Source organism: Symphalangus syndactylus, chromosome 20, assembly GCF_028878055.3.
Source record: "Symphalangus syndactylus isolate Jambi chromosome 20, NHGRI_mSymSyn1-v2.1_pri, whole genome shotgun sequence".
Lineage (NCBI taxonomy): Eukaryota > Metazoa > Chordata > Mammalia > Primates > Hylobatidae > Symphalangus > Symphalangus syndactylus.
The window spans coordinates 56,726,683-56,741,947 of record NC_072442.2 but is presented as its reverse complement, the minus strand read 5'-3'; the positions used below and the strand labels follow the sequence as shown (position 1 = coordinate 56,741,947).

General features: G+C 42.7%; 1 protein-coding gene across 1 annotated transcript in view; it reads left to right on the top strand.

Moving 5' to 3' along the window:
- Positions 1-15,265, top strand: part of DNAH9 (dynein axonemal heavy chain 9) — a 369,577-nt gene that overhangs the window by 43,406 nt on the left and 310,906 nt on the right. Inside the window, exons 11-14 of the mRNA XM_055258020.2 lie at positions 2,591-2,659; positions 5,378-5,504; positions 9,363-9,618; positions 11,068-11,309. Of these exons, the coding sequence (XP_055113995.2) occupies positions 2,591-2,659; positions 5,378-5,504; positions 9,363-9,618; positions 11,068-11,309 (694 nt within the window). The remainder of the gene's footprint in view (positions 1-2,590; positions 2,660-5,377; positions 5,505-9,362; positions 9,619-11,067; positions 11,310-15,265) is intronic.

The window sequence follows — 15,265 nt, the reverse complement described above, 5'->3', positions numbered from 1 at the left end:
GGGGTGGGGAGGGGTGCCAGGGCTGCCCCTAGAATGTGGACTGCTGCAGCTGTCACAGGTCTGGTTCACAGGAAGCAGACCTATGATGTGTGTGCAGGAATTTATAAAGATCCTTTCAGGAGCAGCACCCATGAGGAAGGGAGGCGAAACAGATTGGGCAGAGAAAGAAGTTGAGCTGCTGAGCTGCAAGAAAGTTGCAATGGGGGCCTCAGCCGGTCCTCCAGGGAGTTTGGGCCCTTCAGAGCTGTTCTGCCTCTGTACCCTACATCAGCTGGTTGAATGTGGGCTTTCCTGGGGAGAGGTATGACCTTTGGGTGAGGCAGCTTTCTTTGGCCAAGGCTGTTCCCAAAGAGGGAGGCAGCGTTGCTTCTGCAGCAGCCAACACTCCTGGCTAGCAGGGACAGGGTGAGGCAGGGGTTGAAGCGGGGAGGTTTGGAGGTGTACCAAGGCTTGGTCCCAAGAGGGGATCTGGAAGGCACACAACAGAGACCTCTATAATTCCCGTGAAAACACCCCCGTTGTTTTAAAAATGAATTGAAATATGTATTTTGGGCCGGGCGCGGTGGCTCATGCCTGTCTGTAATCCCAGCACTTTAGGAGGCCGAGGCAAGTGGATCACCTAAGGTCAGGAGTTTTTAACCATCCTGGCCAACATGGTGAAACCCCATGTCTACTAAAAATACAAAAAATTAGCCGGGCATGGTGATGGACACCTGTAATTCCAGCTACTCGGGAGGCTGAGGCAGGAGAATTGCTTGAACCCGAGAGGCAGAGGTTGCAGTGAGCCGAGATTGTGCCATTGCACTCCAGCCTGGGCAACAGGAGCGAAACTCTGTCTCAAAAAAAAAGTGTATTTTGCTTTATAATAGGTATTGATTGGTTATTGAAAATGTTTTAGATTCTTCACCATGAAGTGACATGGAAACTGCAGGAATTTCACTGCTTAGTCCTGTGACTTCCCAGACCCACTTGGCCACACGCCCATGGGAGAAGCCTCACTCTGCTCTGGCCTCATTCTTTTCTAGATACAAAACTGAGACCCGGGGTTGGGGCCTGTGGGGCTTGTGGAAATCACACAGCTTGGGAGGGGAAAGCGCCTATTCGGGTTGGAGCATATTCCACTTCTCCTTGCTGCCTGGCAGACGCATCTGCTCTTTCATCACGAACGTGAACTGAGTAATCGGGGGGAAAAAAAAATGCCAGCAAAATCATTGCTTTCTCTGCAGGCGCTAGGGCTTCTGTGGAAAGCTCGAGGGATCTGGTGAATAAATCCTATGTTGGTTTAAAAAGCAAATGAATTTTAAGGAATCTCTGCAGTAAGCTGCCTCATTTTGCCAGCAGGACAAATAGAAACAAGCCTCTACATAGTTAGTGTGAAGGTTTGAAGAATTAAAGATACTTCACCAATTTCTTCCAGGAACTGGACTTTCATTAGTGTTGCAGCACGTGTCAAAACCAGTGGGTAACAGTACCTCGAGCCACACTCTCTTCCGTGGTCCTTAGCATTCCTGCAGAAGCCTCCGTGTGTGTGTGTGCGTGTGCGCGCGCACTTGTGTTTACGCATGTTATATGTACATGCACGTGCACTTTATGTGTATTACATGTGCACATGTTTTGGGGTAAGAGCTGGGAGGGACCCTCGTGTAAAAACGTGAAGAAGTGGTAGTGTTTCGGATCACGTGTTCTAGATGGATTTCAGAAAAGGGGAAACATATATATTTAAATATATAAAAAAACATGTTAATATACATGTACCTATATAGATATTTACCTGGCATATAGTGTTATAGACAATCATGTATCACTTCACAATGGGGTTATGTTCTGAGAAATATATCCTTAGGCAATTTCATCATTAGGTGAACAGCATAGAGTGTATTTACACAAACCTATGTCTATGGTCTAGAGTATTGTTCCTAGGCTACAAATGCCCTATGGTCTAGCTTAGCCTAGGAGCAATACGCTCTATGATCAATATGCTCTATGATCAATACTCTCAATGATCAATAAGCTCTATGGTCTAGTGTATTGCTCCCAGGTTACAAACCTGTGCAGCGAGTGACAGCATCACCACAGGCATGAGAGTAATGCCTTGCACCATATCAAGAGGCAAGAGGAATTTTTCAGCTTCATTAAAATCTTACCGGACCGCAGTCATATACGTGTATATATGTTGACCAAGATGCCATTATGTGGTGCATGACTGTATATAACATTGATGGTCTTAAATACAGAAAATTATAGCACCTAGAATTTTTTCATATCTCAGTTTCCCTTTTATTCAGATTTTTGAAGGACCTCACATACCTTGTGCGTGACTGGCTCAGCTAGGTGAGGATGTTGGTGGAGCCTCAGGCAGGAAAGGTTATGAGAGCTCTGACGCTTGCGGAGCTGCCTGCGTTTCAGGAAGTGCAGATGCCCTCTAGTGGCCAGAGTAGGATGTTCGGGAAGAAGAAGGGCTCTCTCAGGGCTGTTTGGAAACGAGCCAAGGAGCTATTCACGCTCTTCTTTGGAGACTGCAGTTTGTTCCTCGGATTATTATTTTAACTTCTTCTAATTCTGTGTCACTTTTTCTCTTTTGCACAAGTAGTTGCATGGAATCTGCAGAAGGAAAGCGAATGAAACAAAAATATGAAGATATGCTGTCATTGCTAGAAAAGTAAGCAACTTCTGGGATTGTGTGGGTCTGCAAATTGCATAGCCTCCACGGGGCCTTTTGCAGCGCCGAGTTTGTGCAGATTCCCGAGTGGCTCTGAAGTATCACTGTATGTTTTATGTTATAACCATGATATTTGTGAGTACAGTATTTCCGGGTTGCACACACACAGGGTCTCTGGGGAATTCAGCTCTATTCTGGAAATAAATGCTTTTCCAGTGTAGTTTTGCTAGGAGTGTGAACTAGAGCTAGGAGTGGGGTGCTACTCATGGAACTCCAAGATGGGAGTCACGGAAAACTGCAACAGCTGCTTACTCAGCAGAAGGCAACAGTGCATGCTGCACAAAAAGACAATAAGTTTTAAAAAGTACTTCCCACATCATTTTATTGAGAAAGCATAAGAATGAAAATTTCATATGACTTCAAACTTGTAACTGCTTTAAAGCTGAATAAGTCTTTTGGGGGCTCAGGGTCTAGAAACAGCCATTGTCTTGACTTCTCCTTCTGCCATTTGTTCTTTCTCCTGGTTCAGGAGGGAAGAATGGTGGCCGTTGAGATTACGATTGTGATTATGCTTAGCATTGTTCCAGACAGATCAATTAACAGCACCTCTAACTGCCAAGTAACACATATTCCATCCCTTTTACCTCCAAAATAACTTCAAGTCCATCCACTCCTCTTTGTCTCTACCACCAGTGTCTTCACAAGAGACTGGAACTTCTCCAGGCTGAACTGCTGCAGTGTCTTCCTAACATCCTTGCTGCCTCCAGATCTGTCCCCCTCAGTACCCACATTGTTACCAAATCCAATAATGTCACCACAGCTACCACCAGCTGGGAGGCCTTGCAGTGGTTCTCACAGCCTCCTTAACATGACATGAAAAGTCTTCCCTGAGGTGGTTCTTGCCTCCTCGTCACCACCTCCAGCCCCTGCCATGCTCTGTAGTCCTTGTTTCAATCACAGTTTCAAGCATGCTGTTTCTCACCTCTACCCTTTGGCTACGCCAGGAATGCTCACTCTCCCTTTGCCACCCAACCTCTGGCCATACTCTGAGACCCAGGCAAGCATCCCTTCATCACCTCTCCTGTGAAACCTTCCCTGACATTCTCCTTATCATCCCCAGCCCTCCACCTCTGCTATTAGGTGCGTGATGTCCTGTACATTTCTCTCTCTTTTTTTTTGAGATGGAGTCTTGCTCTGTCGCCCAGGCTGGAGTGCAGTGGCACGATCTCGGCTCACTGCAAGCTCCGCCTCCTGGATTCACGCCATTCTTCTGCCTCAGCCTCCCGAGTAGCTGGGACTACAGGCGCCCACCACCACACCCAGCTAATTTTTTGTATTTTTCGTAGAGACAGGGTTTTACCGTGTTAGCCAGGATTGTCTCGATCTCCTGACCTTGTGATCCGCCCGCCTCGGCCTCCCAAAGTGCTGGGATTATAGGTGTGAGCCACCATGCCTGGCTAATTTTTTTTTGTATTTTGAGTAGAGAGGGGTTTCTCCATGTTGGTCAGGCTGGTCTCGAACTCCCAACCTCAGGTGATCCACTTGCCTCGGCCTCCTAAAGTTGCTGGGATTACAGCTATACATTTCTTTAGGATTGCAGTTGCTGCACTGTGTCAGGGTGATCTGTTGGCCTGCGATCCCCACCATTAACTGCCTTTACTGTCAGGTACTCATTCATCATTTGTATCCCCGAAGTCCAGCACATGGTAGGTGCTCGGTCAGTGTGTCATGACTGAATGATGAACGTCCATGAGCTACATAAAGATTAGTGTGAGAGCAAATCTTCCCCAGTAACTTCTTCCAACATTTACTGAGACTAATCACAACTTCCTTATCCCCTCAAAAGATCTCATGGGGTCTTTCTCCTCTTCTCTGATTTAAGCGATGCTACCTTTAGAAATCTGTGGTTACGGCCGGGCGCGGTGGCTCACGCTTGTAATCCCAGCACTTTGGGAGGCCGAGGCGGGTGGATCACGAGGTCAGGAGATCGAGACCATGGTGAAACCCCGTCTCTACTAAAAATACAAAAAATTAGCCGGGCGTGGTGGCGGGCGCCTGTAGTCCCAGCTACTCGGAGAGGCTGAGGCAGGAGAATGGCGTGAACCCGGGAGGCGGAGTTTGCAGTGAGCCGAGATAGCGCCACTGCACTCCAGCCTGGGCGACAGAGCAAGACTCCGTCTCAAAAAAAAAAAAAAAAAAAAAAAAAAAAAGAAATCTGTGGTTACGGCCGGGCGCAGTGGCTCAAGTGTGTAATCCCAGCACTTTAGGAGGCCGAGGTGGGCAGATAACCTGAGGTCGGGAGTTCGAGACCAGCCTGAACAACACGGAGGAACCCCATTTCTATTAAAAATACAAAATTAGCTGGGCGTGGTGGCGCATGTCTGTAATCCCAGCTACTCGGGAGGCTGAGGCAGGAGAGTTGCTTGAACCCAGGAGGCAGAGGTTGCAGTGAGCCGAGATCGCACCATTGCACTCCAGCATGGGCAACAAGAGCGAAACTCTGTCTCAAAAAAGGAAGGGAGGGAGGGAGGGAGGGAGGGAGGGAGGAAGGAAGGAAGGAAGGAAGGAAGGAAGGAAGGAAGGAAGGAAGGAAGGAAGGGGAAATTTGTGGTTCTCGCAGAAGCTGACAGTATCTTCAATTTATGTTACAGATCATGACCAGGCACTGGGGAGCTGGGAGTGGGCTTATGAGGTGGCTGTTGTCTCTGACCCTTGCAGGTATGAGACAAGACTTTATGAGGATTGGTGCCGGACGGTATCAGAGAAATCACAGTACCATCTTTCCCAACCACTTCTGAAACGTGACCCAGAGACGAAGGAGATCACTGTCAACTTTAACCCACAGGTCAGTCGGCTGACAGTAGCTCTCTTTTGGGTGCCTGAAGAGTTTCTTTGAACTCTGCTGATTTCAAAGGCGTAAAGACTTTTTTTTTTTGAGACGTAGTTTCACTCTTGTCACCCAGGCTGGAGTGCAGTGGCGTGATCTCAGCTCACTACAACCCCTGCCTCCCAGATTCAAGTGATTCTCCTGCCTCAGCCTCCCAGCATAAAGACTTTTTATAAGAACATGCAAAAGATGCTCAAAATAATTTGTACCCTGGATTTATTTTTTGGGATGAATCGTGGGGTGTAGTGTTTTATTAAGTTGTCCATGTTCACATTTTTCACTACAGTTGCTCAATATATTTGCTTTGATTTTGCACAACAAGAAATACTACAAAAGATCACCAATCATTTAGTAACAAACATAGCCCACTGGGCCTACCTTGAATACTTACCGTGTCTGAAGGCCATTGACTAGATGCTGGAGGGCCAACCAAGTGCATATAAGACTTGGCTCCTGCCCTCAAGGAACCCACGGTCTAGCTGGGGGTCACAACCTTAACATGCAAAATTTTATCTTCACTAGATGGCATATGGTAAATCCCAGAGGAGTGGCTTTGGAAATAAGACTCTAGATTAGTGATTCTCAACTGGTGGTGATTTTGTCCTCCTGGAAACATTGTTGTTTGTCAAACTAGGCAGGAGTGCCAATGGCATTTAGTGGATAGATACCAGGGATGCTGCTAAACTTCCTGCAATGCACAGGACTGTGTACCATAACAGAGTTACTTGTCCAAAAATGTGAATAGTGCTGAGGTTGAGAAACTGTTTTAGATGATCAGAAGGATGGAAGACCAGTGGAGACTGTAGCAGCCACAGAAGGTTTAATGCTGAAGAAAAATGATAACTAAAGTTTAGTTGGTATCAAAAATAATATTACTCAGGTTGAAAAAAACTGCTAAAAGCAGTCACCTACATCTGCCTTGATGGCATATGCTCCAGGAATGCACTATAGACTGAGCCGAAAACCAAGCTGATGGCATATTGGTGTCTTTCAAGAAAATTGCAATTTAAGTAGAACATTGCTTCCTCCTCTGCAATCAAAGTCAACAAGGAATATAGAGAATTTATGTCTTCACTTTGGCAAGACGTGAGTCTGTTTAACTTACTGAACTCCTTGGATCAATTTCATTGGCATTCACTGTGAGCAATATTGAATATTAAATGCCTAAAGAGATGAATATCTGGATTACCAAGTAGGCCACAGTCTCCATGTTGTAATATAGTAATTAAGCCCTTGAGATAAGTCCTTGGTATAAGATATATTACTATATAGTAATTAAGTCCCTGGTATATAACCATACTTGGTCATGTATTGAAGATGGACCAGCCTCTGCATATTCCAAGGACAAGGACCTTATCTGCCTTAATGTGTATAACACATAGGGCATACTTTATAGATGTTTGCAGGCCATAGAAGGGAAAGGAGGGAGGAAAGAAGAAAAAGGGGGGTAGGGATAAATATTAATATCTAAACTATAATGTGAGTTAATGGGGACAACTACAAGCTTCACAAGTCAAAGAAGAACACGATCACCCCTTGACATACAACTTCAAGCAATGTGGCCAAAGCTGGGCTATTAAGAATGAACAGGGCCAAGCGTGGTGGCTCACGCCTATAATCCCAGGACTTTGGGAGGCCGAGGCGAGCGGATCACCTGAGGTCAGGAGTTCAAGATGAGCCTGACCGACATGGAGAAACCCCATCTCTACTAAAAATACAAAAAATTAGCCAGGCGTGGTGGCGCATGCCTGTAATCCCAGCTACTCAGGAGGCTGAGGCAGGAGAATTGCTTGAACCTAGGAGGTGGAGGTTGCGGTGAGCCAAGATTGCACCATTGCACTCCAGCCTAGGCAACAAGAGCGAAACTCTGTCTCAAAAAAAAAAAAAAAAATGAACAGTAACACAGTTATCTTATTAGTCTAGAGGGACATGATCAGAAATTTGCCCCTCTTGGGACAGGATAAGAATCGTACAGGTTAATTTTTTCAAATTTATGTAAATCATTTAAATTATTTTAAATGTCTTATTGTTGGGCATTTACATTATTTTACAGTTTCATCAGTCTGTATTTCATTGATTCTAGGAGGCATCTTTTTACATATTTATATCTCTGAAATTGGCATGTTTGTAGTTTGACTGCATGTTTTTCTTTTTTCTTTTGTAGCATATAAAATAATAGTGACTCTTACAATTGATGACATCTTAAATTGGATAAAGCATGATATAAATAATGCTACAACAAATATCCCTAGTTTTTATTGTATGCATTCTTGGTTAGGATAAAAGTCCAGAAATGGAATTTCTGGGCTAACGGGCATTCACATTTTGAGACTTTTCGTGTATATTATCAACTCGTTCTTTAGAAAGATGGAACTCAGTCATTTTCCTGCCAACAAGATACTGTTCATTTCTTCAAATAGTTTCCAGACTGTTGAACTAAGAGAAAAAAATCTCAATGTTGTTCAATTTGCATTTATTTGATTACTAGTAAATTTGAATTTTTATCATGTGTTACTCATGTATATTTATTCTTCTTTGAATTGCTTGTTCATGTCCTTTGCCCATTTGCTAGTGGAAGTACCCTCTCTTCCTGTGAATTTGTTACGATACTTAGGAAATATATGACAGATACTAAGAAATCTGCTCCAAAAATTTTGCCAGTTTAAATGGCCAAATATGTTGGCCATTTTATGTTGATATTTTATGCTCAAAAATTTTTATGTTTTATTTTGTGGTTTTATGTTTGGAATGACTTTGTCTACTTCCCTATTCTATTAATAGCCCTAGATCTTTTCTTTTAATTATTTTCTTTTCACTTTTTACAGTTAAATTATTAATATCTATCTTGAGCTTACTTCTAAGAAAACTAGAAGACTGAGTCCATTTCCCCACAAAATGGTTAGCATTTGTCTGAATGATGAGTAGGGTTTGCCCACTAGCAATAAAGAATTGACCCAGAGTGCTGGAAGGAGAGCTAGGAGCCAGGTGTCTTTATATGAGGGGGAGATAGGGAGAACCTGGGGCCATCTGTTTCGTCACCTGTACCTATGCCCATCAGTCCTCATGGGTTCAGATAGAAATATCAATAAATAAGGAAGGATGAAGAAGAGGGTGCCTGGAAACCCTGTTGTTTCATTGGACAAGTCTTTCTCCTTGGCTTCTCACTTCTTCAGTTGCTGCTGAATTTGGGACCTCACAGAAGTTCAGCGCAGCCTGGATGAGTTCCATTTCCTGAACCCCTAGCATGTTAAGACACAAGGAAATGCCAGCAGAAGGTTACAGAAGTTGTGGGATATTCAAATTTAGATATTGAATAAGTAAAGTTTTATTATGGGCACCTCCTTTCAATCCTGCCACTGTCTTGCTGTGACTGTTTCATTTGGAGAGAATACCAGAAGTGTGAACTTGAGGCTTCTCATGAATGTTGGTAACCTAGGCCAGATGATTCTCCTCCTTTGGACCACCATCCTTGGATGAGAACTGGCTGGGCCAGCACGAGCCCATCATTTCCGCAGCCACATTGTCCAAAGCACAGAAGGCAGAGCCCTCCCTTGCTATCGCTCTTGTCTCTGTTCTCAGGTTTTCTTCTTCTTTATGATTAACAGATTTAGGAGCCTTGTTTCTTTCTGAGACATCTTCCTTCTGCCTGATACTTGATTTTCCTTTTCTGAGACTAGATTTAAGAAACTGATAGGAGCAGAACTTAAGAAGAGACCCAGAAGATCTTTGGGCCTCCGAGGATTGTCCAGTCCTTGACCAATGTTGCAGATTTATTATCACTGAACGACAGACGCTTGTGTTGCTTCTTTTCTCCAGCTGATTTCAGTGCTGAAAGAAATGAGCTATCTTGAACTCAGAGAGATGAAACACATCCCTGAGACAGCAGCAGCCATGTTCTCCTCCAGGGATTTCTATCGGCAGCTTGTGGCTAATTTAGAGTTGATGGCAAATTGGTACAACAAGGTTATTAAAACCCTGCTGGAGGTGGAATTTCCATTAGTGGAGGAAGAGCTGCAAAATATTGATCTCCGCCTCAGAGCAGCAGAGGAGACTTTGAACTGGAAAACAGAAGGTAACAGGGCACCATCTGAAGTCTGACAAAAACATAGAGATTCAAGGATCTAATAAAGTTCATAGAACCTCCAGTTATTCCCTGGTAATCTTATCTGGGGTTGAAACATAAGTCTGTCTTCTCCTTTGACACATATCCAAGCAGAGAAGGCAAGAAGGGTTGGTATTCCTTTTTTCCTTTTCTATGGCTATAGTTGATAAATTTAGAAAACCTTGCTGCCATGCACGTTGGGAGGCTCAGAGGTTGCATAAGATCTCCAACAGTCTCCAGCATATATTGGGTGCTCCATGAGTGAGAGCTCTTACTATATTATCTTTGTTATTTAATTTTCTTCACTAGATTGTAAGCATCTTAAAGCAGTATGCATTGACTTCTCTCGTATCTCTCAATTCAATACACTTTCATTGGCTGATTAATATGTGCAGGGTACTGTGTGACAAATTAGAGAGATCTGAGGTGTATGGGACATGGTCTCTACCCTCAAAGAGCTCACATTTAGTAGGGACAACAGACAGATATACAACATAGTTATACAGAGCCATATGATGACTTTCATGAAAAGCCATCATAGAGTTAAAAATGAAGTGTGATGAATAACAGGAGAGGGATTCACAGGACGGAATCACAGGAGGGAATCACAGGAGAGGGAGATTAATTCGAATTAGGGTCCTCAGAAGGGTTAAAGTTTAAAAAAAAAAGATTACAGTTGATTCATGAAAGTCTTAGAATGCCATATGAAACAAGTTAGAACTTTATTTCATATACAAGAGGAAAAGACATTTTCAAAATTTAACATGATGAAAGTGCTTAAAACATTAAAAGAAAGATTAACCCAAATAAGGTTATCAAGTCTCACTGGTGTTTGGATATAAAATTGTATTCCCTAGCAGCTGTACCAACTTTTGTGTGCTTGGTAAGTAAGCATTACCTCTTTCTCTTCCTCCATAATCAGGATCATGGTAAGGGTTGGCTTTTCTTTTTTTTTTTTTTTGGAGACAGAGTCTCGCTCTGTCGCCCAGGCTGGAGTGCAGTGGCACAATCTCAGCCCACTGCAAGCTCTGCTTCCCAGGTTCACACCATTCTCCTGCCTTAGCCTCCTGAGTAGCTGGGACTACAGGCGCCTGCCACCGCGCCTGGCTAATTTTTTGTATTTTTAGTAGAGACGGGATTTCACCGTGTTAGCCAGGATGGTCTCGATATCCTGACCTTGTGATCCGCCCGCCTCGGCCTCCCAAAGTGCTGGGATTACAGGTGTGAGCCACCACGCCCGGCCAGGGTTGGCTTTTTAATACAACTAGGAGGGAGAATATTCTGATGATAATGAAGTTACTTGTGTAGAAAAGTCTTATAACACTCGCAAGTATTAAATCCCTGTCTTTCATAGCAACTAGCCCTTTAGCTATGCCACTGCAGGCTATTTCAATTAATTCTGTTTCTTTTGGGGAGCAGGCATTTGCGATTATGTCACTCAAATCACCAGTAGTATTCATGATCTTGAACAAAGAATTCAGAAAACTAAAGACAATGTGGAAGAGATCCAAAACATCATGAAAACATGGCTGGCTCCAATGTTTAAGAGAAAAGATGGAAAAAGGGAATCCCTTCTTTCTCTGGATGATCAGCATGATCGAATGGAAAAATATTACAATCTCATCAAGGAATCTGGCCTCAAGATCCACGCCCTTGTTCAGGTAATAACCCAGCCACTCAGGCGCACATACTACGAGTTTAGGGAAAGCATCAAAAAGTGCGTTTGGATGCACTAAGTGATTAGGACAATCAATAAGTGCAGTGTCTTCTGAAGTCAAGGATAGAAGTTTAGGCTGATAACAAAAGACTAAATCTAATAGATTGGGCAAATGAAAAGTTGCATTTTGGTATCAATGTGTTGAAATTATTACTGTCTTCATGGTGACAACACTTAATTGTCACATGACTACGGTCTCACACCTACCCCCAAGGGAACAGAAGATGATGACAAGGGCAGAATCCCAAATTATCCACTGCACTAACCACCCCTTCCCAGCTTGCTGACACAACATAGTGTGGTCCTCCAGCAGCATCCTTATAACCCAGCTCCGTAGAGCCTAAAGAAATGAAGGACTACCATGGTATCCATAACTGTGTGTGATTAGAGGAAAAAATGCAGAGTGCTACACTTCCTGCTGTAAAGCTCTGCCCTGCATTAGTGGTCAGGGAAACTTTATGTCCCATCATCAAAGACTGAAGCTTCCTTGTGAACAATGGGAAAGGATTATAAATGGCCACCAGCTCCAGCCCTACCCAAGTAGCTATAGGGCCTTGTCTGACAAGTTGACTCCTGTGGAAAGTCACAAGTGAATCACACTTGTTATCTGTGGATTTTCTGTGGTTTGAAGCACAATAAAAATGTTGAGCCTTAAGCACCAATGATTACCAGAATTAAGATAATTATCCCAATTTTGTCTTTGAGAGTAGAGAGCCCCTCAAGTTGAAGAGTCCCTCAAGTTGATTTAATTTTTAACCCCTTCTGTCCCCACATCCAGTAAATCAGTAGCTGTTGTAGAACCCAGGCATCCGCTTTTCGTTAATCTTTCTTTCATCCAACTGTTCATTCATCCACTCATTCACCCATCCATCCATCAGCTGTGTTTCCATAGCTGTCCTGGGCACTATATTGAATACCAAGAAAATGTAAGATATAGTCCCTGCTTTGAGGTAGAAGAAAACCATTAGGCAAAAAAAGAAATTACTTAAGATTTTGAAAGTTTCAAATCTATCATCCATCTGTCGTCTATGTATCTACCTATTGATCTGTCACCTATCTATGTGATGACAAATGTTCAAATCCATGCTCTTGAAAGTCAGAATGAGAAAAAATTCAGATAATTAAATCACAAAATCAGTGAGACAAGCACAGTGACCTAGAAAAAAGTACATATTGTAACATTTCAATTCTCCAGGGGTCAACCAGGAAATAACCAAAAATGGCCACAAGCCAAAATACTTATCACAAAAGTCTCTAAAAGTTCAGACACTTTGATAATAATTCTTATTATAACACAATAATAGTAGTTGATATTTATCTAGTATCTACCATACACTACCATACAGTGCCAGGCAGTGTCCTAAGCACTGTCCATTTCATGTAATTCTCATGAAAATCAGATACTTTCATTATCATTTTATTGATAAGAAAACGAAGGCACAAACAGGCTAAATTAATTGTCTGTAGCTGCCCAGTTAATAGGAGACAGAGCTGTCTGACTGTAGCTCTGCATTTATCCAATATATTACACAACCTCCAGGGTAGGCATAAAGGTCCCTCAGGTCAAATACAAGACTTAGTAATTAGGCCTTAAATAATGTTTGCCTTTTGATAATTTAAATATTTTTAGACAAAAACCACTGAACAGAAGCTCCACGAACAGAAGAAATTTTTATCTTTTTCTGCTAATTGGTACATAGGTACCCATCACCTGAGCAGTGTACACTGTACCCAATGTGTAATCTTTTACCCTCACCCACCTCCCACCCTTTCCTCTGAGTCCCCAAAGCCCATTGTATCCTTCTTATGCCTTTGCCTCCTCATAGTTTAGCTCCCACTTACGAGTGAGAACACACAATGTTTGGTTTTCCATTCCTGAGTTACTTCACTTAGAATAATGGTCTCCAATTCCATCCAGGTTGCTGCAAATGCCATTATCTCATTCCTTTTCATGGCTGAGTAGCATTCCATGGTGTGCGTGTGTGTGTGTGTGTATACACAGAGAACTAGATAAAAGAGAAAAATTTCTTCTGTTCATGGAGCTTCTGTTCAGTGGTTTTTGTCTAAAAATATTTAAATTATCAAAAGGCAAAGATTATTTAAGGCCTAATTACTAAGTTTTGCATTTGACCTAAGGGACCTTTATGACTACACTAGAGGTTGTGTAATATATTGGATAAATGCAGAGCTACAGTCTCCATGTATATGTACACACACACACACACCATGTATACACACACACACACACACACACACACACCATGGAATGCTACTCAGCCATGAAAAGGAATGAAATAATGGCATTTGCAGCAACCTGGATGGAATTGGAGACCATTATTCTAAGTGAAGTAACTCAGGAATGGAAAACCAAACATTGTGTGTTCTCACTCATAAGTGGGAGCTAAACTATGAGGAGGCAAAGGCATGATACAATGGGCCGGGCGCGGTGGCTCACGCTTGTAATCCCAGCACTTTGGGAGGCCGAGGCAGGTGGATCACGAGGTCAGGAGATCGAGACCACGGTGAAACCCCGTCTCTACTGAAAATACAAAAAATTAGCTGGGTGTGGTGGCAGGCGCCTGTAGTCCCAGCTACTCGGAGAGGCTGAGGCAGGAGAATGGTGTGAACCCGAGAGGCGGAGCTTGCAGTGAGCCGAGATTGCGCCACTGCACTCCAGCCTGGGCGACAGAGAGAGACTCCGTCTCAAAAAAGAAAAAAGAATGATACAATGGACTTTGGGGACTCAGAGGAAAGGGTGGGATGGATGGATGGATGGATAGATAGATAGACAGACAGACAGACACACACACACACACACACACACATATCACAATTTCTTTATCCACTCTTTGATTGATGGGCATTTGGGCTGGTTCCATATTTTTGCAATTGCAAATTGTAGTGCTATAAACGGGTCTGTGCAAATATCTTTTTCATATAATGACTTCTTTTCCTCCAGGCAGATACCCAGTAGTGGGACTGCTGGGTCAAATGGTAGCTCTACTTCTAGTTCTTTCAGGAATCTCCACACTGTTTTTCATAGTGGTTGTGCTAGTTTACATTCCCATCAGCAGTGTAAAAGTGTTCCCTTTTCATCACATCCACACCAACATCTATTTTTTTTTATTTGTTTGGTTATGGCCATTCATGCAGGAGTAAAGTGGTATTGCATTGTGGTTTTGATTTGCATTTCCCTGATCATTAGTGATGTTGAGGACTTTTTCATATATTTGTTGGCCATTTGTTTATCTTCTTTTGAGAATTGTCTATTCACATCTTTAGCCCACTTTTTGATGGGATTGTTTGTTCTTTTCTTGCTGATTTGCTATAACTAGATTTTTAAAACAGTGTACCCAATAACTATGTCACTAATTATCTTCTATGATATCATGTGTAATGTTTAATTGTGTGGATGCACCAGTATTTGACTAACTCATCCCACTGTTGGATATTTGGGTACAGTTGGTTATTCATTTATTAAAGTTATAGTATAATATACATGCAGTACAATGTACAGACAAAAAGTATACATAGAGCTCAGTGAGCTTTTACAAATGTATACACTCAGGTAACCACCACAATACAAAACATTTGCCATCACCCTAAGAAAGTTCATCTGTCCCTCTTTCCAGTCAATACATCCCCATTCTCCTGCCAGCCTCAATCACTGATCAGCTTTTTGTCAATATAGAGTAGATTTGTCTTTTCCTATAAATGGAATTACATAGCATGTTCTCTTTTGTGTCTGCCTTTTTTAAAACTTAGCCTAGTGTTATTGAGATTTGTCCATATTGTTGCATTTATTTCGAGTCTAATTCTTTTTATTGGTAGAATTCCATTGTATGAATATAACAGAATTCGTTCATCCAGTCCCCTAATGATGGTCTTTGAGTTATTTCT